The sequence below is a fragment of the Hipposideros armiger genome, unplaced genomic scaffold, assembly GCF_001890085.2.
Source record: "Hipposideros armiger isolate ML-2016 unplaced genomic scaffold, ASM189008v1 scaffold_256, whole genome shotgun sequence".
Classification (NCBI taxonomy): Eukaryota; Metazoa; Chordata; class Mammalia; order Chiroptera; family Hipposideridae; genus Hipposideros; species Hipposideros armiger.
The window spans coordinates 1,657,794-1,684,209 of NW_017731606.1; the positions used below are offsets into that span (position 1 = coordinate 1,657,794).

The 26,416-nt window shown below is 40.1% G+C and overlaps 1 protein-coding gene across 4 annotated transcripts in view; it reads left to right on the plus strand.

Annotated features, from left to right (window-relative positions):
* The window catches only part of SBF2 (SET binding factor 2), a 429,728-nt gene that overhangs the window by 399,848 nt on the left and 3,464 nt on the right, over positions 1-26,416 (plus strand). For all 4 annotated transcript variants that reach the window (XM_019656204.1, XM_019656206.1, XM_019656207.1 and 1 more), the window contains 6 exons: positions 15,768-15,894; positions 17,978-18,105; positions 19,265-19,498; positions 20,579-20,683; positions 22,094-22,287; positions 22,989-23,076. In XM_019656204.1, the coding sequence (XP_019511749.1) occupies positions 15,768-15,894; positions 17,978-18,105; positions 19,265-19,498; positions 20,579-20,683; positions 22,094-22,287; positions 22,989-23,076 (876 nt within the window). The remainder of the gene's footprint in view (positions 1-15,767; positions 15,895-17,977; positions 18,106-19,264; positions 19,499-20,578; positions 20,684-22,093; positions 22,288-22,988; positions 23,077-26,416) is intronic.

Genomic DNA, 26,416 nt, shown 5'->3' on the forward strand with positions numbered 1-26,416 from the left:
CCAGCTCCAGGTTGAGCTGTTGTTCAGCATCTTAGCTGTGGAGGGCAGTGTCACTGGCCCTCATATGTGGGATCCGAACCGGGGCTCTCTGGCGTCGCAAGCCAGTTCTTAACCATCGCACCACTCGGCCGGCCCTATTACTCTTTCTTAAATGTATGTATAGAGCTCATTTATTTCAGTGTTTAATATTAGAAGAGTTTTGGGTTGTTATTTGGAAGTTTGGTGATGTTTTTGTGACCAGAAATATGCCATAGAAACTTAACTCCTGTGTTTATATCAATTAGCCTGTGGTAAAATTGGTTTCATTGTACGTCATTTTGCTTCATGTCACAGTTTCCAAGAACCCTATCGACAATGTTAAGTAAGGACTTACTGTATGTTTTTCCTATTTGAATATTAGCCTTTTTATTCGTACTTCTTTTGGCAAATAGATGACAGAGAAGTTTGGAGACCATTGTCTCTGAAACAGAAAGCCTAATTGAGACCAGAGGAGAAGAGCTGTTACCTTTTCTTTTTCTAAATAGGTGAAAGTATATGAGTTCTTCATGAAAGCGCTTCTTATTTTCTTTCGTATCATCTTATTATGCTTACCTAATGTACTAAGCTATTTCTTCCTCCATGCCTGTATACCACTACTGCTAACAATCGTTACTAATAGTATTGACTGTTTTCTATGAGCCAGGCACTGTTCTCAGCACTACATTTTATTTCATGATTCTTTCTAAGTAATCTTTGAACCTTTTCCTGACCCCTTCATTTGTATCCCTAATGAACCATGTACAGACTTTTTGGTAGCATCTATAACACTAGAATGTTTATTTGTATGTGTCTGTTGACTTCTGCTTAGGCTGAGAATTCTAGGGAATAGGGACTGTATCATATTACTCTTTATATCCCTAGTATCTAACACAATTATAATTTCAGTCTCTAGAATGGAGTAGACACTCAATAAACATGTGTAATGAATGAATAAATGAACATCTGAACGACCACCTCATTCAGGCTCTCACACACTTCATCAAGATCATCTAGATCAGCAGTTCTCAACCTGTGGGTCGTGACCCCTTTGGGGGTCGAACAACCCTTTTATAGGAGTCGCCTAAGACCGTCGGGAAAAAAAAAAGATACTTACATTACAATTCATAACAGTAGCAAAATTACAGTTATAGAGTAGCAGCGAAAATAATTTTATGCTTGGGGGTCACCACAACATGAGGAACTGTATTAAGGGGTCACGACATTAGGAAGGTTGAGAACCGCTGATCTACATAGAATTTCCTAAGGAGAATTGCTAGCATAATCTTCTCAGATATGATGCTGTTATCCTTTTTCACAAAAATCTTCAGAAGAGACAAGCAAAAACTTTCAGTGGCTCCACATTTCTTAAAGAATTATTCTTTCTCATATTCAATTTGAATATAAAGTCAAAATTTCTCTTGAAAACTTTTAAGGCTGCTCACTGGAGGCCTATGTTCTGTTTCAGCAAGTGCACACAACCAATTTTTACCCCTGCAATGAGATCATATCACTGTTATTCAGTTGAACACTAAATGAAAAAATTGACTTTCTTTTAGTGTCTATGATATATAAAAAGGCATATCTTTAAATATTAAAATCACAGTCCTCATAATGTGGTATTCACACTTAAAGGACACATAGGAACAGACGTTAATTGATGGAACATCCAAGTCGCATCTCCCACCTAAACCTGACTCAGGCATAAATTCATTGAGAGGAATGCCAGGTGGAATCACCCATGGAGACTTCTTTTTTTTTTTTTTTTTTTAGCTGAGCCATCCTGCCACCTGTTGGCAGCTCAGCGGCTGCTCAGCTCGGGCTGGCCTCGAACCGCTGTTGCTCAGAGCTCACACTCTTGAGCGAGCTCTTAACCAACTGAGCCATTCGGCCGGCCCCCATGGAGACTTCTTTTAACAAGAATTACACTGAACCAATGTCGATATTTTTTTTTAAATAAGAATTAAACTAAAGATAGTCTATTTGTGTAACAACTTCTTTACTCGGCCTTTTAAGATAGCTTGAATGGGCATTTAGAAAATGTCTGTATTTCAGTTTTATATATTTTTATCCTAAAATAAACTTAAGAGTTTTTACAATTTCTGCTGAAATAAAAGTTTGTGACTGCTCCCTTTTTATATATCATGTTGAAGTAACATCCTCAGATTTCACAAGGTAAAATAGAGTTTAAAATAAGTAAGTTTGCTGTCTCTGCAAATAAGGGATTAAGACTGTGTAAACAACTTCCCCCACAGAAAACAATTATAAAATCTGGACATGGGGAAAGGATACTTTTTTTAAAATGATATTGGAATAATTGGATATCTATATGAAAAGTATGAACCTTGATCCTTATATCATTTATAAAAATTTATTTGAAATGGATCATAGACTTAAATGGACAAAGGAAGTTCTTAAAACAAAATAAATGATAAAAGAAGGAATCTTGGAATAACAGAAAGGAAAAAAAGAACAACAGAAAGTGAAATATGGGTAAATACAATAGATATTTCTTCTTCCTCTTGAGTTTCCTAAACTGTTTGATAGTTGAAGCAAAAATTTTCACCTTTTGATATAGTTCTCAATATATGTAGAGGAAATAGTTATGACCGTCATATTATAAATGGAGGAATGTAAATGGAAGTAAGTTTTCTACACTTCGTTGAAACTGGTAAAATGTCAACACCGGTAAACTGTGATAATATACAGAATGTAATATTGGGAACAACCACTGAAAAAACTATGTAGAGATACACTCAAAAACACTGTAGAGGAGTGACCGGTTAGCTCATTTGGTTTGAGCATGGTGCTGATAACACCAAGGTTGCCAGCTTAATCACTGAATGGGCCACTGTGAGCTGCGCCCTCCTTAAGAGTCAACTGTGCTATTGTAGCATGAAAGCAAAGTATAACCCATGACCATGGCTGTTCCTCAATAAAAAAAAATTAAAAAGAAAAACACTAGATAAATCAAAATGGAATTCTAAAAAGCATTCAAGTAATGCACAGAAGGCAGGAAAAAGAAAACATAAGAAAAAAAATACAACAAACTAAAGACAAAAAGTAAAATGACAGACTTAAACCATAACATAACAATAATCACATTAAATGGAAATGGTCTGAATATATCATGACCGAACTATATGCTATGTATAAGAAACTCACCTCAAATGTAAAAGTATTGTTTAAAGAAGTTTTATTTATAATAGCAAAAACTGGAAGTGGAGAGGGGACAAAATGTCCTACATAAACAAACTGTGGTACATGCATACCATGGAATACTACTCAACAGTATAAAGGAATGAGCTGTTGATACATGCAACAACTTGAATGGCTCTCAAGAGCATTGTGTTGAGTGGGGGGAAAAAAGCAATGTCAAATAGTCACACACTATATAATTCCATTTATTTGACATTCTCAAAATGAAAAAAAAATAATGATAGAGAATAAATTATTTGTTACCAGGGGTTGGAGATACTGGAGGCAAAGTAATGGCTCTAACTATAAAGGGATAGCAGGAAAAACAAACCAAATCTCCATCAACTGGTGAACAGATGAACAAATTCTGGTGTATTCATACAATAGAATACTACTGAGCAAGCAAAAGGAATGAAACCATCATATACACAACAACGTGGATGAGCCTTAAAATCATTAATGTTCTTGAAAAAAGCCAGGTAAAAAGACTACACACTATATAATTTCATTTATATGAAATTCAATTAAAGGCAAAACCACAGTTACAGAAAAAATCATTGGTTGCCTGGGACTAGTGGTCAGGGGAAGCAGTGGACCACAGAAGGCCATGAACAAACGTTTTAGAATAGGGAGTGTCCTCTATCTTAATTGTGGTGGTTACACAACTGTATACAATGACCAAAACTAATCAACCTGTGTGCTTAAAATAGGGAAATTTTATTATATGTGAATTCTACTTCAATGAACTTGAAAAATATTTGTAATTAGTAAGTCCAACATCTCAGAAAACTGGAGTTTCAGATAAAGAAAACAGCAGCCATCCAGTTTCTCCAGAGAAAATTTTGTCCAACTGGTTCCCAGAGAGTACTTAAGCCTGGCTGCCTCCTTTCTGGAAGCAGAGCAGAAAATGAGTCCAGGGAAATCCCGTTGAAGTGTGCAGATTTTTACTTTTTCCATGCTTTTTTTAGTCTCAAGCCTCATCATTAACCCAGTTATGTCTGGTGTCCCCAAGTCCAGAGCTTATCAAGTTTGGTTTTTCCAGAGAATAAACCTCTAATCTCTTGCTTGCGAGAAGGTAATCAATCACATGACGGGCGTAGGAAAGCACCTCGAGGTCTCCGCACGGCCTCTGGAGACTCACAGCCAGTCTTCATTCTTAGCTCTCATTTCCCCCGACTGATGTTCCTCAGCACTTGGACCTCTCGAGTCCGGAGCCTTTCTGGGTTTCCAGGGCAAACTCTTACCTGCTCAAATCGTTTTCATCCCCCAGGCATCCCAGTGTCCTTTCTCATCACTTAACTTATTCTTCCTTCTATTTTCCATCTTTCAAAAATTTACTGAATTTTCTTGGCCTGCTACTGTCTCCCCTCCCATTCTCCCTACCTCCTTTTGGGCTTTCTAACTTTTAAAATTTCCTTTCCTTTAATTGAAGAGGACTGAGTTTATATGGCTGGATTTGGCTTAAGTTAAATGCACTATTAAATGTGTTAAATGTCCATGTTCAACTTGCAAAATTCTGCATACCTAAACATTGGAGTCAGCAAAAGAATCCACTCAAACAGTAAGAGATGGGAGGTTCTCATATAAGACATACTGTCCTCCCAGATAGGAACATCATTGTGCCCCAAGTATAACAATAATTACTTGGAATGTAATGCTTATATTTTAATGTTGGGGGTGGGGTGGGGGTGGGAACAGTCTAGAATGTTGGAATGTCACCTTTATTCTGTGGGCACCTCTTAAGGGTGTGAACAAAGCATTTTAACACAAACTAAAATGAAGTACTAAATTACATTTCTGTTATCTTTAGAATACAATAGATGCTAAAAGTACCTCATGTTAAGTTATATAAAGCAAATTAGGTATAGGTTTAATTTCTGATGACTTTTTATTTTAAATAAGGACTTAAAATGTAAATGTTCTGTGTAATCCAATTAGTTCTGAAAAAAACATTTAGTATGATTTCAGATCTGGCTGTAACATGTTAAAATTTTTTAATTAAAATATAACTTTTTAAAAATTTGTCTGAACCCTCCTTTGACTTAGCACTTCATGCATATTAACCTGAGTGCAGACAAGTCATAGCAAAGCAAGCACGTGACCTTAATTGCAGTATGTCAAGGAGGTGTGGTTATGATAGGTATCAGCTTCAGTGAAGCAAATTATTTTCCCCAGAAAAGGGATTGTTTATTCATTCAAAAACAGGAGACCATAGAAGACTATAGTTAACAAATAGTGCTTCTGACTCTTGCTGACTTAATTATAAGGTAGTGTTTCATCATCTCCTACATACTGGTTTTAGGCATTAGAAAATGCCTTCTTTAAATACTTTTCAAGTGAACACTAGTGCTTTACATGACTCTGGCTTTTGCCAGACAATTTGAATTAGTGCTGTCTCTCAGGGACACAAAACAGAGCCAGGCCCAACAACATTTTAAAAATAAGTGCAAAATTACACAGCAGCAAGCAAAACTTTCCCAGGTGGAATGTGTTCGCTGCTTATTAACCATTTCTAACATGCAGAATGCCAAAAGGCAGTCCATGGAAATATGCCTAGACCTGTCCATTAGTACTAATAAGAGTTACAAAAAAAAAACAGATGAAGCACTGATCTTAAATTAGAACTGCCTCATCATATAAAAAGCCATTGTTTACGCCAGTTTATCCAGGTGTCAGATGAATTATAAATGCTAGATCACTGTTTCATAATAGCAACATCTGGCAGATTTTTTTGTTGCTTCTAAAAGAAATTGGCTTAGCTCAAATGATACCATTACAGGCTACTTCCTTTTCTTAAAATAGTTGAACCAAATTCAAAAGGAAAATACATCCAAAATATGAAAATGAAATTTTTACCTAAAATTTCTTTTTTAAAATATACCAAAGGGAAAGAAAGATATGTATAATATGAATGAAAACATGAAGTATAAGAAAGCAATCTCTTTATTTCAGCATTAGAGTAAATCTTTGAAGACATCTTAGAACTTTTTCATTATTTCCTACTTTGAGAAAAACAAATAACATTTATAACTTTGCCTTTGAAGTTTAGTCAAATTGTAAATCGACTCACTCTGCTCTGGCTTTGTGATATGATTCTCCTCACAGTTACTGTATGCCAGCACTCTGCGAGGCCTCATTCCAAAGACAAAAGCTATTTTATCTTTTGAAGATATGAACTTTCCTTGTGAGCACATGTGTGAGGAGCTAAACTGCCCTCACAGAGGCTGGTTATTCTAAAATTTATCCATTAATATTGGCAAAATAGCTGCAGTTAATGGATTCATGGTATACTCAAGAGTTTCTGGTGTCTACCTCCTTCCTAGTCAACTGAAAACTGGCAAAAAATGACATAATCCAAGCTGTTTTATAGCAAAGCAATTTTGCATTAAAGCTTTTAATATTTGAGCCATAAAATAAGTCTGAGTTTGTATATCAGTCTCGTTTACTAATTTTTGACCTTTACCAAATTATTTAACTTCTCTGTGCTTCAGTTTATAGATATTACATATACATATGTATACATATATATATATTTAAAATATTCAAAATCTTATGTACAACGATCACACAGTACAGGTACGCCTTACTTAAAGTTTGTTAAAACTCAATCTGTGAAATAGCAAAAACTGGTATTAGCTACTTATTTTTTTAGAGTGTGTCTAACCGTACCCACAGTTTCTCAAATGTTGATACCATTCTATATAGGGTCTCTTGTAGCTTATTTGTAATTCCAGAAAGCAAATCCAGTTTTAACTTACATTTTATTCTCAAAATGTTGACCTTTCCTGGGATTTGAGTCGTAGCTTATTTTTATGGGCCTTTAAATTTTACAAAGTACTTACTGGCACATGGGCAAAAAATAAGTCTCTAAATTCATGTTTCTCCAAATTCCATTTCAGATTTCTTATAAATAAGTGAAATTGGCAGATTTCACTCCATAATGGAAAACAAAACTAAAATGCCTCACACAGCTTAGTCTTTTAAATCTGTATATTTTTATCTTCAAGATAAATGCAAAATTATTTTCAACAATGGAATTCAGATGATGCCTATGAGAGGCCTAAAACTATTTATTGACATATTTTGGGAAATGCTCATGTAGAATTAATTTATTGGTTGAGATGCCTATCAGTCGCAATTCTACATAATATAAGAAGGCTAAATTTATTTGAAGGATACTTGCCTTTAGGCCCCCAAAATCTTGTGGCCAACCATAAAAAAAACTAATGAAACCAAAAGCTCTTCTTTGAAAAAAGCAATAAAATTGATAAACCTCTAGACTCATCAAAGAAAGAAGACACAAATTATCAATATTAGAAATGAGAAAGATGACATCACTATAGGTTCTACAGGTATTAAAGGACCATGAGGAGATTTTATAAATGATTTTGTGCCCAAAAAAATCAACAGTTTAAGTGAAATGGACAAATTCTTTGAAAGACATAAACTACTAGACTCAGTCAAGAAGAAGTACATAACTTGAATAGGTCTATGTGTATTGAGAAAATTGAAATTGTACTTAAAACTTTTGCATGCTGAAAACTTCATACCCAGATGGCTTCACTAGTAAATTCTACCAAGTTTTTAAGGAAGAAATAATAGCAATTTTACAAAATTTCTTCCATAAAATTGAAGCAAAGGAAATACTTTCCAACTCATTTACCCTGGCCTGACAAAGACAATAAAAGAAAACTGTAGACAAGTATCCCTGATGATCATAGATTCATATTTTCTAAAGAAAATTTTAACCATTCAAATCCATATAAATCAATATGTTTAAAAGATAATGTACCATGGTCAGGTGGGATTTATTCCAGGAATGCACTGTTGGTTTCACATTTGAAATCAATCTGTAATTCACCATATTAAGAAACTAAAAAAGAAAAATCTTATGGTCATCTCAATAGGTGCAGAAAAAAAATTTCACAACATATTACATCCATTCCCTGTAAAACTTCTAAGGATACTAGGACTAGTAAGGGAACTTCCACAAACTATAGATAGTATCTATTTTAGTTTAGTTTTTAAGATTTTATTGGGGAATTGGGAAAGGAGAACAGCGCTGGGGAATCAGGGAAGAGGAACAAACAAGTTGCTCTCTTTTTGTTCTTCAGTCTAGTTGTGGAGGACATCGCTTCACCGGCCCATGTTGGTATTATCATTATGCTCTTCATGGGTGAGGCAGCCACTCGCCGACCATTGGACAGCCGCTCGCGGCAGCTGACGAAAACTCACGCCAGCTGCTGGCCAGCCCCACTGCAACCTACACCGCAGCCGGCAACTCACAGCAGCCCAGCTCCAGGTTGAGCTGTTGTTCACCATCTTAGCTGTAAGAGGGCACAGTGTCACTGGCCCTCATGTGGGGTCTGAACCGGGGCCCTGCTGCTCAGAGCTGGCGTCCCAAGCCAACTCTTAACCAACGCGCCGCTCGGTGGTCCGATAGTATCTATTTTAAAAACCTATAGCTAACATCATACTTAATAGTGAGAGACTGAATGCTATACCTCTAAGATCAGGAACAAGACACAGATGTCTGCTTCACTACTCCTACTCAATATTGTACTAATATTGTACTAAAGGTCCTAACCATGCAATAAGGCAAGAAAATAATAATGATAAAGACATCCACATTAGAAAAGAACAAGTAAAATTGTCTTATCCACAAACAACATGCTTATCTATGGAATCCACACACAAAAAATTAACCATTGGAATATTAAAATTTAAAAATCATTACCATTTAATAAGTATTTAAAAAAACATGAAAGACATCTAACAAAATAGGTTAGATTTCATGAACACTGAAAACTACAGAACATTACTGAGAGTAATTAAACACTTAAATAAATCAAGAGATAACTCTTGTTCATGAGTCAGAAGATTTAATATTGTTGAAATGTCACTCTCCCCAAATTGACCTAAAGAGTCAATGTCACAATGAAAAATCACAAAATCACAATGATTTTGTCACAAAATCACAATGAAATTCCTAGGACGCTATTTTGTAGAAACTGGCAAACTAATTCTGAAATCCATATGAAAATAGCAAAGGATCTAGAATATCTAAAACAACTTTGAAAAAGAACAAAATTGGAGGACTAGCACTACCTGATTTCAAGACTTATTATAAAGCTATCGTAGTCAAGACAGTGTGATAACTGGTGTAAAGACAGAGAAATAGATCAATGGAACAGAATAGAGTCCAGAAATAGTCCCACATATATGATATGTGGAAAATGTATTTTTAATGAAGATGCAAAAGCGATCAGTAGAGAAAGGATAGTCTTTGCAACAAATGGTGCCAGACAATTGGATTTCCAGATACAAAAAAAAAAAAGTTAATCCATTCCTAGCAGCAATATAATAATTAATTCAAAAGGGATCATAAACCTAAATGTAAGACCTAATACTATAAAACTTTTAGAAGAAAACAGGAAGAAATCTTTGTGGCCTTGGGTTAGGCAAGGATATCTTAGATTCAACACCAAAAGCATGATCCAGAAAAGAACAAATTTATAAATTAGACTTTTTCAAAATTAAAAACTATTCTTCAAAAACCACTGTTAAGAATATGAAAAGAAAAATCACAGAGTGGGAGAAAATATTTGCAAATCATATATCTGCTAAAGGACTTGTATCAAGAATATATAAAGAATTCTCAAAAGTTAACAATAAGGAAACAACTAACCTGTTTTTTTATGAGCAAAACATTTGTACTGATTTCACCAAAGATACACAGATGGCAAATAAGCACATGATAAGGTACTTGACATCATTCGTCATTACAAAATGCAAATTAAAATCACAATGAGATACCACTACATACCTATTTTAATGGCTAAAATTTTTTAAACTGACTGCCTCGAGTGTTGACAAGGATGTGGAAGAACTGGAACGCTCTAATACTGCTGGTGGGAATATAAAATTGAACAACCACTTGGGAAAACATTTTGACTATTTCTTAAAAAGTTAAACACACCTACCTACCATATGATTCAGCATTCCATTCCTAGGCAGTGATACAAAAGAAATGAAAGCTTATGTTCTACAAAGACTGTACACCACTGTTCATAGCAGCTTAATATGTGATAACCAAAAATCTCGAAGCAACCCAATGTCCATCCACAGGTGAATGAATTAACAAATTGTGGTATGTCCATACAATGGAATACTACTTAGCTATAAAAAAGAATTAACAACTGATAACTCAACAACGTGGATGCATCTCAAATAATTATGCTTAGTGAAAGAAGGCAGACGAAAAAGTACATACTTATTCCATTTATATAGTAAATGCAGATTAATCCGTAGTGACAAAAAGCAAATTGGTGGTTGCTTAGGGAGGAGGGTGCAGGAGGCAAAAAGGGCACAAGGAAACTTTGGGAGTTATGCATGATCTGTTCATTATCTTGATTGCAGTGACAGTGACACGGATATATAGATATGGCAAAAGTTATCAAATTGTTCACTTTCAACATGTGCAATTTATTGTATGTCAGTTATACCTCCTCAGAGGAAGGAAGCATGTGGATTGTGCCTTTTGGACACCACTGTGGTGTGGCACCGCAGAAGAGCCTACGTCTCCCATTCACAAGGAGGAAAAGAAGCCAATGAACTGGACAAACTGAGTCCTTGGGATGTATGACTAAATGGAGACAGTGTCATTTTTCTTTTTCAGTGGAAATATAAACACCATATTTTGTCTTGTGAATGCAATCAGGTCTTCATTTCTTATTAATAGTGGAAAGACATTTCAGAAAATTATTTGTGTTTCTTAATGTCAGATTACAAATGTAGTTATCTAGGTATTTATGAACTCAGCATTCAGGTCAATCTGATTTTTTTTTCATTGACAAATTCTCACATGCTTGTTGCTTAATCTGTTGCTAAAGAGTAAAAAAAAAAAGAAAAATGTTCAGTATCTTTTCTTCCACTTCCAGTAGACCTGATAATTAAGCCCAGTTTGGGGGCAGATTGTATTTCAACCCCAAACAGTTAGCACATGTTGCTGCCGTTGTGGCACACAGATACACACACGCACATGCACACGCACGCTCGTGACCCCAAGCACTAACACCTTGATGACCTTGATGCTCTCTAAGCACTAATTCCAATTCAAGCAGAGTGAATGCCAGAGACCTTGGAGAAGTGTCTAACCTTTCTAACATATTGTAGAGTTCAGGGTTTGTGGTGAGGCCAGTTGCTCAGTACAGTGGGCTATGAAAGCATTTTTCCACTTGTAGAGTTTTGCCTCTAGTTCTAGCATATGATCTCCCTGAAAGGCCTGTAAGTTCAAGTTAAGGTCATATTCATTATTTCCATCCTACTTTACCTCAGAAATGGGTCTTCAAAATTACGTGCCTAAACATATTAAATATCATAATAATTAAGGAAAGATAGAGATATATATGAGGCCAGTGGTTCCTGTGGAGAATAGTCATTGAGAGAAATGTTTTGTTATTCTAGGGCTTTGTTTAATAAAAGTTCTAAAAAGGGTTTTTAGAACCTGTTGTGGACTGGGTCAGTGGAAATAGCCGTGAACCCTTCTTCGCCTGAAAACAGTGAGGCAGGGGGCTGGCCAGTGACCACCAAGGTTTAGTTCAGGGGCTGTTGGGGCCCGGCTGTTCTTGGAGCTCGTCCTACCTGAGCACACTGCAGATGTGTCCTCCCTGAGACTCTCAGATGGTAGGAAACCAAGTTCCATCCTCCTGGGCCTGTCTCCTTCTGTCCTGCCACCCTCAGTCTGAGTTACCCCACCTCCATTGTGTCCGCCAGCCCCTGGGGTGATGCCATTGATTCCAAAACAGGAGCTGGGACTAGAGAGCTTTACATGGCATTCAAGGACGGGTCATGAGGAAAAGCACAGGAAACTTCAGTTCTAAACAGTGTTTAGAAAGGAGCCAGGGGCCGGCCAAGTGGCACATTGGTTAAGAGCTGGCTTAGGACACCAGCTCTGAACAGCAGGGCCCTGGTTTGGATCCCACATATGAGGGCCAGTGACACTGCCCGCTACAGCTACTCAACTTGGAGCTGGGCTGCCATGAGTCACCGGCGACGGCGTAGGCTGCAGCCCCTGCTGCAGTGGGTTGCCATGGGTTACCGTGTGTACCCAGCAGCCAGCGTGAGCGGCCAGCAGCCTCCGTGAGCGGCCGTCCAGAAGCCGGTGACTGATCTGCCTTGCCCGGGAAGAGCGCAATAATGGTGCCAACTTGGGCCAGTGAAGCAACGTCCTCCACAACTAGACTGAAGAACAAAAGGACAGCAACTTGTCTGTTCCCCTTCCCCCAAATTCCCCAGCGCTGTTCCGATTGCCCAGTAAAAATCTTTAAAAAAAAAAAAAGAAAGGAACCGGGAACACCTGAGAAGCAGGCCTAGTGGAGAGGCAAACCCGAGGCCTGTGTATTCCAGTGTGCATACGTATCAGTGAGGACAAGGTTGTGCTAGCGGACATGGTTGACAGTTGAGCCAAAGACATAGAGGGCTAACAAAGCAAGGAAATAAAAGCTGTTTTTACAAATTGTATTTTCCATTATAGAAATGGAAGAAGGTATTACTAATTAAAATAACCACTTTTAATTTCTTTTTATGCCCAGTTATAATGCTGCAAAATAATAACTGTTGAACATTAAATACGTGTCAGATTGACTTAACGTTTTATTTAATTATAACTATAAACTCTTCAAGTATGCTTAGCCTTTATAATTAGTTGCTCATATAGCATAATTACAGGAAACCCATATTGTTTAATCCTTTCATTTTCACTGATGAGAAAATTCATACTTAATACATATGCTTACAGTTCTGATAACCTGGAATACGGCACTCTACCTAGCTATTCAGTCATGTCACAACTGTCCCCCATGGAAAGCTCTCCTGCCCTGTGGAGACCTGATGCAACAAAAAGGGCAGTGGCTCAGGTCAGGAAAGCAGCTCCATCGCATAAGAGTCAAACCTTCTTTTTAATAAGTCTTCCTAAAATCTGTTTTATTTTGTTTTACCCATAAGTGCAAGTTTTAGTTCAGTTACAAAGCTGATAAGAAAATGTTGTAGGTTTCTAACCAGACGATAAACTTTGATAAAGTGATATCCAGATTATGACTTTAAATCTCCATTGATCTATTGGACAAACAGCATATTACCCACATGCCTGCTCACTTTGGCTGACCACGTGTGGGTCCGCATTGCCAAATTAAACATGGAAAGGAAAGCTGGCATTTAGATAGCCTGCCCGCAGTGTTCATTTGAAACAGCTTTTAAGCAAGTACAATTATGGTTGGAACTTATCTCAAGCAAACAAAATTCTCTTAACTAGTCACAAGACATTGTTAGAACAATATAGAGGTGAGATTGCTAGGTGATTAGAGAATGTCACAAGGTCATCAGCCTACTTTCTGCCAACATAAATAAGATGGCTCCTCAGAGTCTGCGTATAGTTTGCCTAAAGCGTGCTATAGCTCAGGGAGCTGTCCAAGCTCTGCCTGGCTCCCTCACTCCCGTATCATTCCCTTATCCTATGTCTAGCAACCTCCTAGTTTACTGCCTAATTTACTGATGAAGAATTAAGGTTAAAAGGCATGAGTTCCTCCCCCTTCCCTTTGCACTTGAACATATCTTTCTTTTTATCTTCTCTCCTATCCCTTCTAAGCTCCAAGACCGTTTCTTGTTTCTGGGCCCTTAGCCTTGTTCATTCTTGTTTTCCCAGGGCCCTATCCTCTTAGTGATCAGCTCTTTCTCTGCATTTTATTCTCTCTATGGCAGTGGTTCTCAACTGTGGGTTGCGACCCCTTTGGGGGTCGAATGACCCTTTCACAGGGGTCGCCTAAGACCATCGGAAAACAAAGATATTTACATGACGATTCATAACAGTAGCAAAATTACAGTTATAGAGCAGCAACGAAAGTAATTGTATGGTTGGGGGTCACCACAACATGAGGAACTGTATTAAGGGGTCGCGGTATTAGGAGGGTTGAGAACCGCTGCTCTATGGGCCCCTTCTGCATTGCCTTCAGACACGCACACATGTCTTTTGTCCAGAAAACATCTCTTGCTGCTCCCCTAAAGGACCTTTTCTCCTCATTCCTTTCACTACCAAACATATGTAAGTACCATTTTTCTTGTTGTATTACACACTACTACACCACAAGTGCATAACACGTTAATTTATATCCGTCAAGTGCCTACCACAGTATAAGGCAGTGAATGGGCCACAGACCTTGGAGCCTAACAAGCCAGGGTTCGAATTTGGGCTCACTAGTTACTGCTGAGTGACGTTGGGTAAACTACTTAATCTTGCTCCTCCTCATTAGTAGCTTCCTCATTTGTAAAGTGGGGATAATAATGCCTATCTTCCGAGGTCTGAATAGACATGATTCCCGCGACATACCAATGGCCACAGATAGACAAAAAGGTGCTCAGCGTCACTAATGATCAGGGAAATGCAAATCAAAACCACAATGAGTTGTCACCCACAGTTGTCACCTGTTAGGGTGACTATTATAAAAATGACAAGCAGTAACAAGTGTTGGAGAGGATGTGGAGAATGGGGAACCCTTGTGCACTGTTAGTGGGAATGTAAATTGGTTCAGCCACTATGGAAAACAGTGTGGAATTTTCTCCAAAAATTAAAAATAGAACTACTATACGATTCAGCAATCCCACCGCTGGGTATATATTTAAGGGAATGAAATCACTATCTCAAAGAGATACGTGCACTCCCATGTTCACTGCAGCACTATTCACAATAGCCAAGATTTTCAAACAACCTAAGTGTCCCATCTGTGGATGAATGGATACAGAAAATGTTATATATGTAAACAATAGAATATTATTTAGCCATGAGAAAAAAAAATGAAATTCTTCCATTTTTGACAACTTGAGAGCATAATATTAAGTGAAATAAGTCATAGGAAGATGAATGCTATATGGTTTCACTTGTATATGGATTTTGAAAAAGCCAAAGTCATAGAAACAGGGTAGAAAGGTGGTTTCCAGAGTCTAGGGGGTGAGGGGAATAAGAAGATGTTGGTCAAGGGGTAAAAACGTACCGTTACAAGAGGAATAAGTTCTAGGGGCCCCATGTACAGCATAGCGCTGTAGTTAACCATACTGCATTATATATACTTGAAAGTTGCTAAGAGTGTAGATATTAAATGTTCTCACCCCCCCCCAAAAAAAAAGTAATTCTGTGACGTGATGGAGGTGCTAACTAACCCTATTGGGGTAATCATTTCACAATAGGTATGTGTATCAAATCATCACGCTGTATACCTTAAACTTTCACAATGTTATATGTCAGTTATATCTCAATAAAGTCAAAAAACAATGCTTATCTTACAGTGTTGTTACAGAGATTAAATGAGATTATGTTTATAAAAACCCATAATATGGCACCTGGCACATATTAGGTGCTTACAAAGGCTAGTTCCCTTCCCACCTCCACTCATGGTAGGGATTCAATTGATTGAGTGACCAAATAGTCTCCTGCATTCAGTGGCATGGCATCCACTTTTTATTTGGTTTGATTCTTACTCTTTTCTTTGCCTTGTGTGTTTCAGGTTCACCACCAGTATCCAACTGAGTTTGAATTCAATCTCTATTATTTAAAGTTCTTGGCTTTCCACTATGTATCTAATCGCTTTAAAACATTTCTCCTGGATTCAGACTATGAAAGATTAGAGCACGGTACGTGTTTGCATGCTTTTGTTCCATCTTTTTTATTAGTTTTGTGTGGTTTTAATTTAAAAACTCTAATAACATAACTAACTACCCCCAAGTGTGGCAAGGCCATTTTAGGGTTTTACCCTGAACTGCGAAAGTAGAGTGGGTATGAATATGTTCCCTGATTCTAAAATTATGTGCTGTGTTAACTCTTAGGCCCTGTAAGAGGTCATCCCCGTAGCACCTTTGAAAAGTTAAATCTACTTACTATTTTAATATCTCAAAGCTGTATCACTGTTTGAGGAGAAACGTCTGGCTCAGTTTTTCCACCCCAGGTACACTCTAGAGGAATAAGTGCCTGCCTTTAGATGCAGTTTGAATAGCATTTAAGGCCATGGGCTCGGAGCAAACAGACCAGGGTTAAATGCCAGCACTCCTAGTTACCAGCTGAGCACTTTGGACAAGTTACTTACTGCTCTGAGTTTCCTCAGTTTCCTCATTTTTTAAATGGGGACAATAATAGCACTCACCTCTTTGAGCCATGATGATCACATTAGGAAATATTTGTAAATCTCTTAGCACAATTGCTAGCACATAGTAAGCACTCAATAAATTTTAGACATCATTACATGTTTTAATGTTTAAAAGCAGTAATAACTGTAGAGAGTAGGTACTGAAAGTCAGCCCCTGTGAAAACATTTCCCAAGGGGATTTTACATCCTTATGTCTGTTGTTTTAGGGAGAATACACATGTCTATTTTTGTTAAGAAGACAAGCAAATTTTTGTAAATCATCTCTTTTCAGAATACTATATGTACCTGAATATTTATAACAAGGACTTTTTTTAGTGGCTGAAAATATTTCCTGATATTCTCAGTTTAAAATATGAAATCAGGAAATACTGCTCTCCAGTGCATGCTATTAAAATTGTCTAGTATGATAGTTCATACTTTTGGTAAGGGAGCCAGCCCTGGTGGGACCATTTCACATCCTGTTATACTTCCAGAACTTGGACGCATAGAATTGTCTTTCCACACATCATAATCAGAAACCTTCATTTCCTAAGTACCCGTGTGTTGGGAAGGCATTAAATAGAGCTGGTCATATTGGACATTGGAGTCGCTTGGAGAACTTTTAAAATAACTAATATCTGGGGCCCATCCTTAGAGATTCTGACTTGATTGGTCTGAGGTGGGCCCTAGGCATTGAGGTTTTTTTAAAGCTCTTGGTTTTTCTAATGTGTGGCCAAGGTCAAGAACTACTGCACTGGACTCTACAGTTAAAAGGTAGAGAAGAAAACATTAGTCTTGGGGGGCCCTCCTAGTATAGGATTTTGTGCAGCCTTGGGCTTAAGACATTCTTTTCTGGTAAATGGGTAAAAGGCTTGTTGATGTTTGACTGAGTCCTTTCATTCAAAGAAATACAGTGCTGCTGAGAGAGGCACCCTTTCTGGCCTTTTAAAGACATACCTCCTGCCTCACCGTAACACATCTCCCTCTCTATTAAAAACAAGGTGGGCTCATGTGAGTAACAGATTGACTGTTTGGAAGGTACAAAAATAGTTTCAGAAAGTTGAAGGGCACCCCCCTAAATTTAGCTTTTGTTTTTAAGTCACCCAGAGATACAGACCACACCGTTCTGTCATGCCAAGTCTCCATGTCGACGATTTGCGGTATACATGAACTACTAACAAAAAGCTTTAAATGGCTTCATAATAAACAGCCAACAACTTCAAAAAGAAACATAAAATTATGTTTTTAACTTAGTTTCATCACATCTTTTGAAAAATGTGTAGACTGTCTCCTGATATGGAAATCTGGGAATCTCAATATAGATGTAAAATGTAGATTGGAAGAGAGTCACGAGGTACTGCTAAATGCTTGGGGAAACCTTGTCAGATGATTTTCTTCCATTCGGATTTGTTTCCATATAACTGGGACGTTCGTTCCTATCTTTAGCTTTGCAGTTACTTTCTAAGGTTTCTGCACATACATTACTGTTTCTAGAGCTATGAGAAATATTCTACTTTTCATCAGCTACATTGATCATACTTTTAGGCAGACTGTTGATTTATTTGACTTCTGTTAAATTTTGTTTGGATTTACAGGAACTTTATTTGATGATAAAGGAGATAAGCATGCCAAAAAAGGAATTTGTATTTGGGAGTGTATTGATAGAATGCACAAGAAGAGTCCCATTTTCTTTAATTATTTATATTCACCAGTGGAAATAGAGGTACAGTAAGAGAGCATTTGTTTCATTTTCTGAATATTTTGTGTTAAAGTTTTCCTTATGTTTAGTGTATATAGTAGGCTTTTTATAAACATTTGACTAGGTTTAATACCAGAAGCTATTCGAAAGTTTGATACACTATGGGTTTGGAATGTGATGGAATGGAGACTGTTCACCAAATTCTTGACCACAAAATTAGGATCTGGCCCCAAAACCTAGATGGGATAGCTTCGAGAAAATCAAAGCAAGGCAACTTTCCCAGGGAAGAAAGAACACATAGAACTTAACCTCAACAGGTCGTCTAAGCTGAAAAACCTGAAATCCTTTAGAAAAGGTTTCCCTAAGTCTATTTGCACCAAAGCCATGGAAGAACCTCTGTGGGAAGCAGGGGTGTTTGGAACCCCGCCCAAGAAGGACGACTTCTTGGGCAGCCCCGCTCTACCATACCCATCTATACAAACATAGGCTCTGAGGTGGAGCAGACTGGCTCAATAAGCAGGAGCACTTGACTCAGGGCAAGACGGCCCCTGCCCCGGGCCCTGCGCTTTAGGACCCCACTCGGGCCTTTCTCCGGCTGCTCCTGCCTCATAAGCTGAGGGGTATGAGAAACCAAGCGTACATGCTTAGGTGCCCCCTCCTTCATCTGAACCATGGTACCTCAAGATTCCTTACCCAAATTCCCACTTCTCCAGGTCTATCACCCAAGCCAGCACATGTGCTGCTGGGCCCAAAGGGCCACTGAGAAGTAGCTGTTGGCAGGGAGTGGACAGAGTGTAGCTGTGTGGGCTGGGGTACACACACACATTCATAAAAGACCCTCAGAATATAGCACAGAGCTGAGATAGGAGGGGCAGGGGCTTAGGCCGGGGACCGGGAGCTGGGACCGGCTTCCTTAGTTCCACACACTTTATGGTAAGAATTCCAAGAATTCTCAATTTGAGCCTGGCCTTCCGGGTCATTAAGAAGTTATGTTTGTCAAGGTAGGCGTATAGAACGTATTTTATTTAATCATTTATTTTTACGTATACATTTAATTATTTAGACATGTAGTATTTGAACCTCCATTCATACTCTTGTCCCAGTCCCTGCAAATGTTAGGAGCCAGCTTACAAGTAAACTTGGGGTCAGGATGAAACTATATTTCAGAATTTTCTTTAAACAGGCCCTGAAGCCCAATGTAAATGTTTCCAGCCTCAAGAAGTGGGATTACTACATAGAGGAGACCCTTTCCACGGGGCCTTCGTATGACTGGATGATCCTGACCCCCAAGCAGCTCCCCTCTGAGGACTCTGAACTGGCCGGAGAGACTGGGCTCCAGAGCCAGAGAAGAACAGTGTGGCCGTGCTATGATGACGTCAGCTGTTCTCAGCCCGATGCTCTCACCAGCCTCTTCAGTGTAAGTCAACAGTGTGTAGACACAACCTAGGGCACCATGGGCCCTGGAGGCGCGTGAGGCCTCAGGAACCAGGCTCATTTGAGACTGGTTCACAAACTTCTAGATGTGTTTCTTGCTCTGATTTAGTGTTACAGGTAGCATCTCGGGAGGATGAGGAAACCAAATTTGTTCCCCAGTATCAATGGAGAACCAGGCTCAGCTACTGGAAGAGTTTCAATAAAAAATGAGCTTTCCAGCATTATGAGGAAGCAGTTAAGCAAATGGAGTAATTTGCAGCCTCCCAGCTGTGTGAGCTGCCCAAGCAGCCTGAGTCAGGCCTGGGCTATGGCTTCTGTGGGTGCTTTACTTCCTCTGGTCAGAAGTGGGGGTTGCTGATGGCCTGATGGGAGTACTGCCAGCCATCTTCTACAAGGAGTATTGTACTGTGGAGTGAAACCATCCTGGCAGTAGCTACTCTGATGAGAGCAGCAGCCCCGAGGAAAGAGTTTGACCCTGGCCAAACAGTTCCTGAAGAATCTCCGTCTGGCTTTCTGAGGAGTGTGCTGCAGTAAAAACAGCCACAGAGACGGCCGCTCTGATCACCCGCTTCCCTGCCTGACGGAAACTCCATTCCTTGGGCATTTCTTGATTCAGTCTTTCCACATCTGGTTTGAATCATCACAGTTGAGGGGTTCCTCTGTCAAGGGCGGACTTCTCTTCTACCTCAGCTATTATGGTTTGGACACCGGCCGAGTGCTTGACGTTTTTCTGCGGCCATCAGATTTCCTATGGGCTGGCCAAGGGCAAAGGTGTTTGGGATACATATTTCTTCTCTCTATTTAAGCCATTCTGTACAAAAAAGCCCTAGTCACAGAGCCTAATAAATCATCTTTGCCACAGTGCATCACACCAGCTAGAGCTCCCACCACTATTCCTGGCTTAGGAAACCCCTGCAGCCCATTGGTGTTTACCAGTGTCTGTAGCTGCCCTCTGCCCATATTGTTCATCTGGGCCCAGTACACAGGAGATGTGGTTTTGGGACACATCCTGATTTCTATGAATTACTTAACTGTCAGAAAACCCCTTTTAATTACTTTGCAGGAAATTGAAAGATTGGAGCATAAACTGAGCCAAACCCCTGAGAAGTGGCAGCAGCTGTGGGAAAGGGTAACCGTGGACCTTAAAGAAGAGCCCAGAGCAGACCGTGTGAGTTGGCAAAGCCCTTTCAGGAACTACTTCTGGGCTTTTTGAGGGTGCTATGTCAGGTGGGGCCCTTTGCTACAGCTCACGCAGGTGGGTTTATAGCCAACGGGAAAGGTAGAGAGGGGAGGGGTCATGCCCGGGGTCCCGGGGCAGAAAGTTCCAAATGACCGAATGCTTCCTGAGTGTCTCACTTTACCACAGTGACATAATACTTAGGTTTCAGGGCTCTGTCCAGGGGAAATTACAGGGTTCTTTTCTATCCCGGTGCCTCTGTGGTTTCAGCTGATCTTCTACCACAGGAGAGAGGAGGGGAATGCCAAGACCATGTTTGCTCCAGAGAAATAATCAGAGGAAATAAAGTATTTTAAAATGGCAAAATATGCTATTGTTTATTGTTCACACCCCCTTTTCTGTTTCTGAATTAAGAAACATTTATCATAAAAATATTTTAAAACTCAATACTGTTTTCTGCTTCTCCCACCCCATTGTCTACTTTTGACTTGAGAAACTTTTATCACGCATGTAATATGAGTGCCATATACACTTTAGCATTCTGTGTAACCCATGGTGAGGGAGTGGTGTCCCATCTCATATGAGAGGGGACAGGCACAGAGATCACACAGCTAGTACTTGGTACAGCCACAAGTCAGACCCATGTCAGATTGGCTCCAAATGCAGCAGATGGGAAGTTAAGGCAGTGTTCTGAAGAGCAGTTGCGGAGAAAAGGAGAGGTCAGCAGAGTCAGATGTCACAGATGGGTTACAGGAGAATGGAGTGCAGAAGAGTGGCGTGAAGGGGTCCCCTGGGCTATGTGTCAAATGGCAATTCAGGAGCTATCATCAGCCAGGCCACAGGTGGGTGACGTCGTATTGCTTTTTTCTGCAGAAAAATAAAATAGTTCCTTGGGTTTTTTTCTGATTATGAAATTGAGATATATTTATTCTTTTAAGTAACACAAAAAGTTATAAAATAGAAGATAAAAATCACCCACAATTTAAAACCTAGAAATAAACCACCATGCTTTCAAACTTGCTTTATCATTCGAAACATACATATAAAAGGAATTTACTGTACATAGCATTTTAAAACCTGCTTTCTTTTTTACTTAATATGTGGCATACATGTCCTTCCATTTGCCACTGTATATAAATCAGCAGCATTATTTTTAATGGCTGTCTAGAATTCCATTGTATAGAAATGTCGGGGGTGGAGGGGTTTGTCCCCTAATGATAGACATTTAGGCTGTTTCCAGTGTTTTACTATAATAAACAACTCCAGGTTAAACACCTTTATACATATAGTTTGCTTATTGGTCCAGGTTTTCCTTGAGATAAATTTTTAGGAAGAAAATTACAGGATGAGTAGCTTAAAGTCTTTGTAAAGCTTTCCTAGCTCCTATTCTGTCTTTTTCAGCCCCAGAGACACCCTTCAGGCTCCCCAGGAATTGTGTCTACCAACCTCCCTTCCTATCAGAAGAGGTCTGTGCTGCACCTCCCAGACAGCAGCCTGGGGCAGGAGCAGAGTGCCAGCCCCTCCCCATCCAATGGAGTAGACCGGAGAGCAGCCACGCTATACAGCCAGTACACCTCCAAGAATGATGAAAACAGGTCAATGTGCTGAGCCCCGCTGGGTGGGCTGCAAAGACTCTCCCCACCCACCCTGCCTAGACCCCACCACGGGCTCTGTGATAAGCTAGGCCTGTGCAGTACAGCCTTCTGTAAACTTAAAATGGATTTGCTTTGGTTCTTTCTTTGTTTCTATTTTCAATGTGTTAGATGGTTCTTTGAAGAGGAAAAATCAAAAGTACAACTAGAATAATGCCAAGAGGTTGTAGCTATTTGTGGTTTAGTTCTGATAGCTTTTATCTCACGTCTGCCAGATCTTTTGAGGGAATGTGTGTCAGCCAACACTTTTCAGTTGCAGGCATCAGAAATCTAACTCATGCTATAATAGCTCAGGCAAAAAGGAATTTACTCACATAAACTGGGAGGCCAGGCCTGTGCCAGTTGCTCCCACAGGCTTCAGCCTTCTGTCTGTTTGCCAGCTCTGCTTTCACCCAGGATTGCCACAATCCCAGTATGGCACAAAAAGATGACTACTCAGAGCACCAGACCTCAGCAATTTGGTAATTCCAACAGAACGAAGCAGTCTTTCCCCAAAGGTCTAGTAGGAATAGTCTAGGGAGAACTCTGGCCATTTTTTGGATCATTTGAGGGAAATAGAGATTTGACAAAAACAACAGACATCCCTTTACAAAAATTTTTAAGTGAAAAATCAAAATGAACTGCCCTGTTGTCATTTCTTCTAGGTCCTTTGAAGGAACGCTTTACAAAAGAGGAGCTCTGCTAAAAGGCTGGAAGCCCCGTTGGTTTGTTTTGGATATAACAAAACATCAGGTAATTCTGTCAAAGCCTACAGAAATCACGTCTCTCTAGGCTAGGCTCAGTGCCCAGCTGTTGCGTGACACTCAGCAGACAGATACATCCCTCACGTACACACTGCTTTCCAGAGACCTCTCGTATGCTGTGTGCAGGCCCCTCCAAGGACCCAGCAGTCCCTGAGCCAGGGAAGTTCCACGCCAGGACAGGTCCTGAGGTTTGCAGCATGTGGCATATTACATGCATGTAGAGTCTGCGCCTGTGAGCACTGCCCGGAGTTCAAATTACCTTCGGCCTTGCAACGTAACGCATCCATTCAAAATTGAGGGCACTAATTTATTTGACATGATTGAACACCATCCCTGTGCCCATCACTAAATTTAGTGTGCTAAAAAAGGCATCATTATCCCTCAAAGATGCAGCAACAGAGAAGGGAGGCCCCCAAAACAGGCAGAAGGAGATGTACCCACCCAAACCTGGAATTCCCAGTGGGCTGGACCTCACTGACGATGTCGGGAAGTCTTGCCCATTGTTGGGTTCTTAGCCATTGCTGTAGCAGCACTCATATCCTCAGTGTCATAATCTTTGCCCCTGTGATCTCAGGGGAGAGGGGACCCTACCCAAACCTCCATTCCCTCTGCACCCTTCACTAGTGAGAGTCGCACAGCCTCCCGTGTTCTGACTGTGGCCTCAGTCTACCCTGCAAATGACAAGTTATCCTTGAGGCAGAGGGGTGCACATTTTGGTTCTCAGAGCATTCATCTCCCAAATGGTGTCTATTGAGAAAGATGTGAACTGTTACCCCTCTACAATGCACTGGTTGGACATGCATCTAGAATACGCCTTCCAGGTGAAGACTTTATATGAGGATCACCATTCCTCTGTTCAAGGGATTTCATAAAGATTATGCAGAGTCTTTTTGAAAAAATATAGGGAATTTATTTTCAAATATGTAGTGGAAGCCCTTTGTAGGGAGCTGTGCCTTAAAATAACAATGTCTCTGAAGTCACAGTCTACACTGTGTAAAAAGTTCCGTTAAACCATTAAGTATACCGTGAGAGAATGTCATACTTTTTCTGTAATTTAAAATTACATCAAATTACATTTGCATTCTTACTAACCTTTTGTATTTCTTTAACATGAAAGGCATACAGTTTTTCCATTTAGTCCTACTTATACCATCACTAAAGGGAGCAAGAAATAAAAGTCTGAGGCCAGAACCAGTGATGGAGTCACCAGACACATTCCTGCTGTATAAGAGAGTGAAGTCAGACTGGGGACTGATAAGATTTTTTCACCAGCAATCTCTTTCATTTTTTAAAATATTTTTCTCATTTTTTTCTTATTCCAAAAGTAATGCATGTTTGTTATACCAAATTCAAACATCACATAAAGATGGACATCTCATAAAGATGTGCCCCCAACTCCCAGAGATAGCTACTGTTAACAATTTGGCATATATTTCCCTAAACATTTTTTTTTTAATTGGGGAAGGGTAACAGTGTTGGAGAACTGGGGGAGGGGACCAGCCATATTGTTGTTCTTGAATCTTAGATGTGGAGGGCGCCAGTAGCTATCTGGCTGCCCATCTGAAGCTTGTCTGCAGCTCGTGGCCTTTAAGCTCAAGGTGCTGTGTTCAATCTTAGTTGCGGGTGTGCATAGCCACCATCCCATGCAGGAGTCGAACCTGGCAACCTTGTTAAGAGCGCACTCTATCCACTGAGCCATCCGGGCAGCAGCTCAGCTCAAGGTGCCGAGTTCAGTCTTAGTTGCGGGTGGGAGTAGCCCACCATCGAACAGGCAGTCTTGCTAGCTGAGTCATGCTCTCACCAGCTGAGCCATCCTGCCACCTGTCAGCAGCTCAGTGGCAGCTCAGCTAGGGCACAGCATCACTGGCCCATGTGGGAATTGAACCAGCAGCCCTGTTGATCAGAGCTTGTACTCTTAAGCTAACTCTTAACCAACTGAGCCACTCAGCCGGCCCCCTAAACAATTTTTATGCATACGTGTATAGATGTATATGTATATAGAGTTGCTTGGAAGGTAAAATGAGTTATGTACAAAATAATCAGAACAGTCCTGGTACATAGTAACCACTCAATCAAATATTATGCTACTTATTCTGTTTTTTCAAAAATCATTTTATATCTACATGCTTTTTGGCAACTTACTTTTTTTTTTAAGATTTTATTAGGGAATTGGGGGAGGGGAACAGACAAGTTGCTGTCCTTTTGTTCTTCAGTCTAGTTGTGGAGGACATCGCTTCGCTGGCCCATGTTTGTGTTATCATTGCGCTCTTCCTGGGTGAGGCAGTCGCTCGCTAGCCAGTGGACAGCTGCTCACGGCAGCTCAACGCCGGCTGCCGGCCGCTCACGCTGGCTGCCAGCCACTCACGACAGCCCACTGCAGCAGTGGCTGCAGCCTAAGCCGTTACAGGCGACTCACGGCAGCCCAACTCCAGGTTGAACTATTGTTCACCATCTTAGCTGTAGAGGACAGTGTCACTGGCCCTCATGTGAGATCCGAACCAGTGCCCTGCTGCTCAGAGCTGGCGATCCAAGCCAACTCTTAACCAACGCGCCACTTGGTGGCCCAGCAACTTACTTTTTTTATGTATCTTGAACATATTTTCATACCAGTTTATATAGGTCTTTATCATTTTTTTTTAAAGATTTTTATTGGGTAATTGGGGGGATGGGAACAGTACTGGGGAATTAGGGGAAGGGGAACAGACAAGTTGCTGTCGTTTTGTTCTTCAATCTAGTTGTGGAGGACACTGCTTCACTGGCCCAAGTTGGCACCATCATTGCGCTCTTCCCTGGCGAGGCAGATCAGTCGCCGGCTTCTGGACGGCCGCTCACTGCAGCTGCTGGCCGCTCACGCTGGCCGCTGGCCACACACGGCAGCCCATGGCAACTCACTGCCACAGGGACTGCAGCCTACGCCGTCGCCGGCGACCCACGGCAGCCCAGCTCCAGGTTGAGCTGTTGTTCAGCATCCTAGCTGTAGAGGGCAGTGTCACTGGCCCTCATATGTGGGATCCGAACCGGGGCCCTCTGGCATCCCAAGCGAGTTCTTAACCATCGCGCCACTCGGCCGGCCCAGGTCTTTATCATTTTTGAAAAGCTATATAGTGTTCCATATTATTGATGTACTGCCATGTAATTAACCAACACCCCATTGAAAGATATAGCTTTTCAATTTTTAACTGAAAAAAAAAAACAGTTCTGAAGGAAATCTCTTTAAACATTTTTTTTTTGCATGAATGTGCGAGTGTTTCTATAGGATAAAATTCTAGAAGTGGGAAGGGTGTATCAATAGACGTAAACATTTTAAATTTTAGTTGATATTGCCAAAT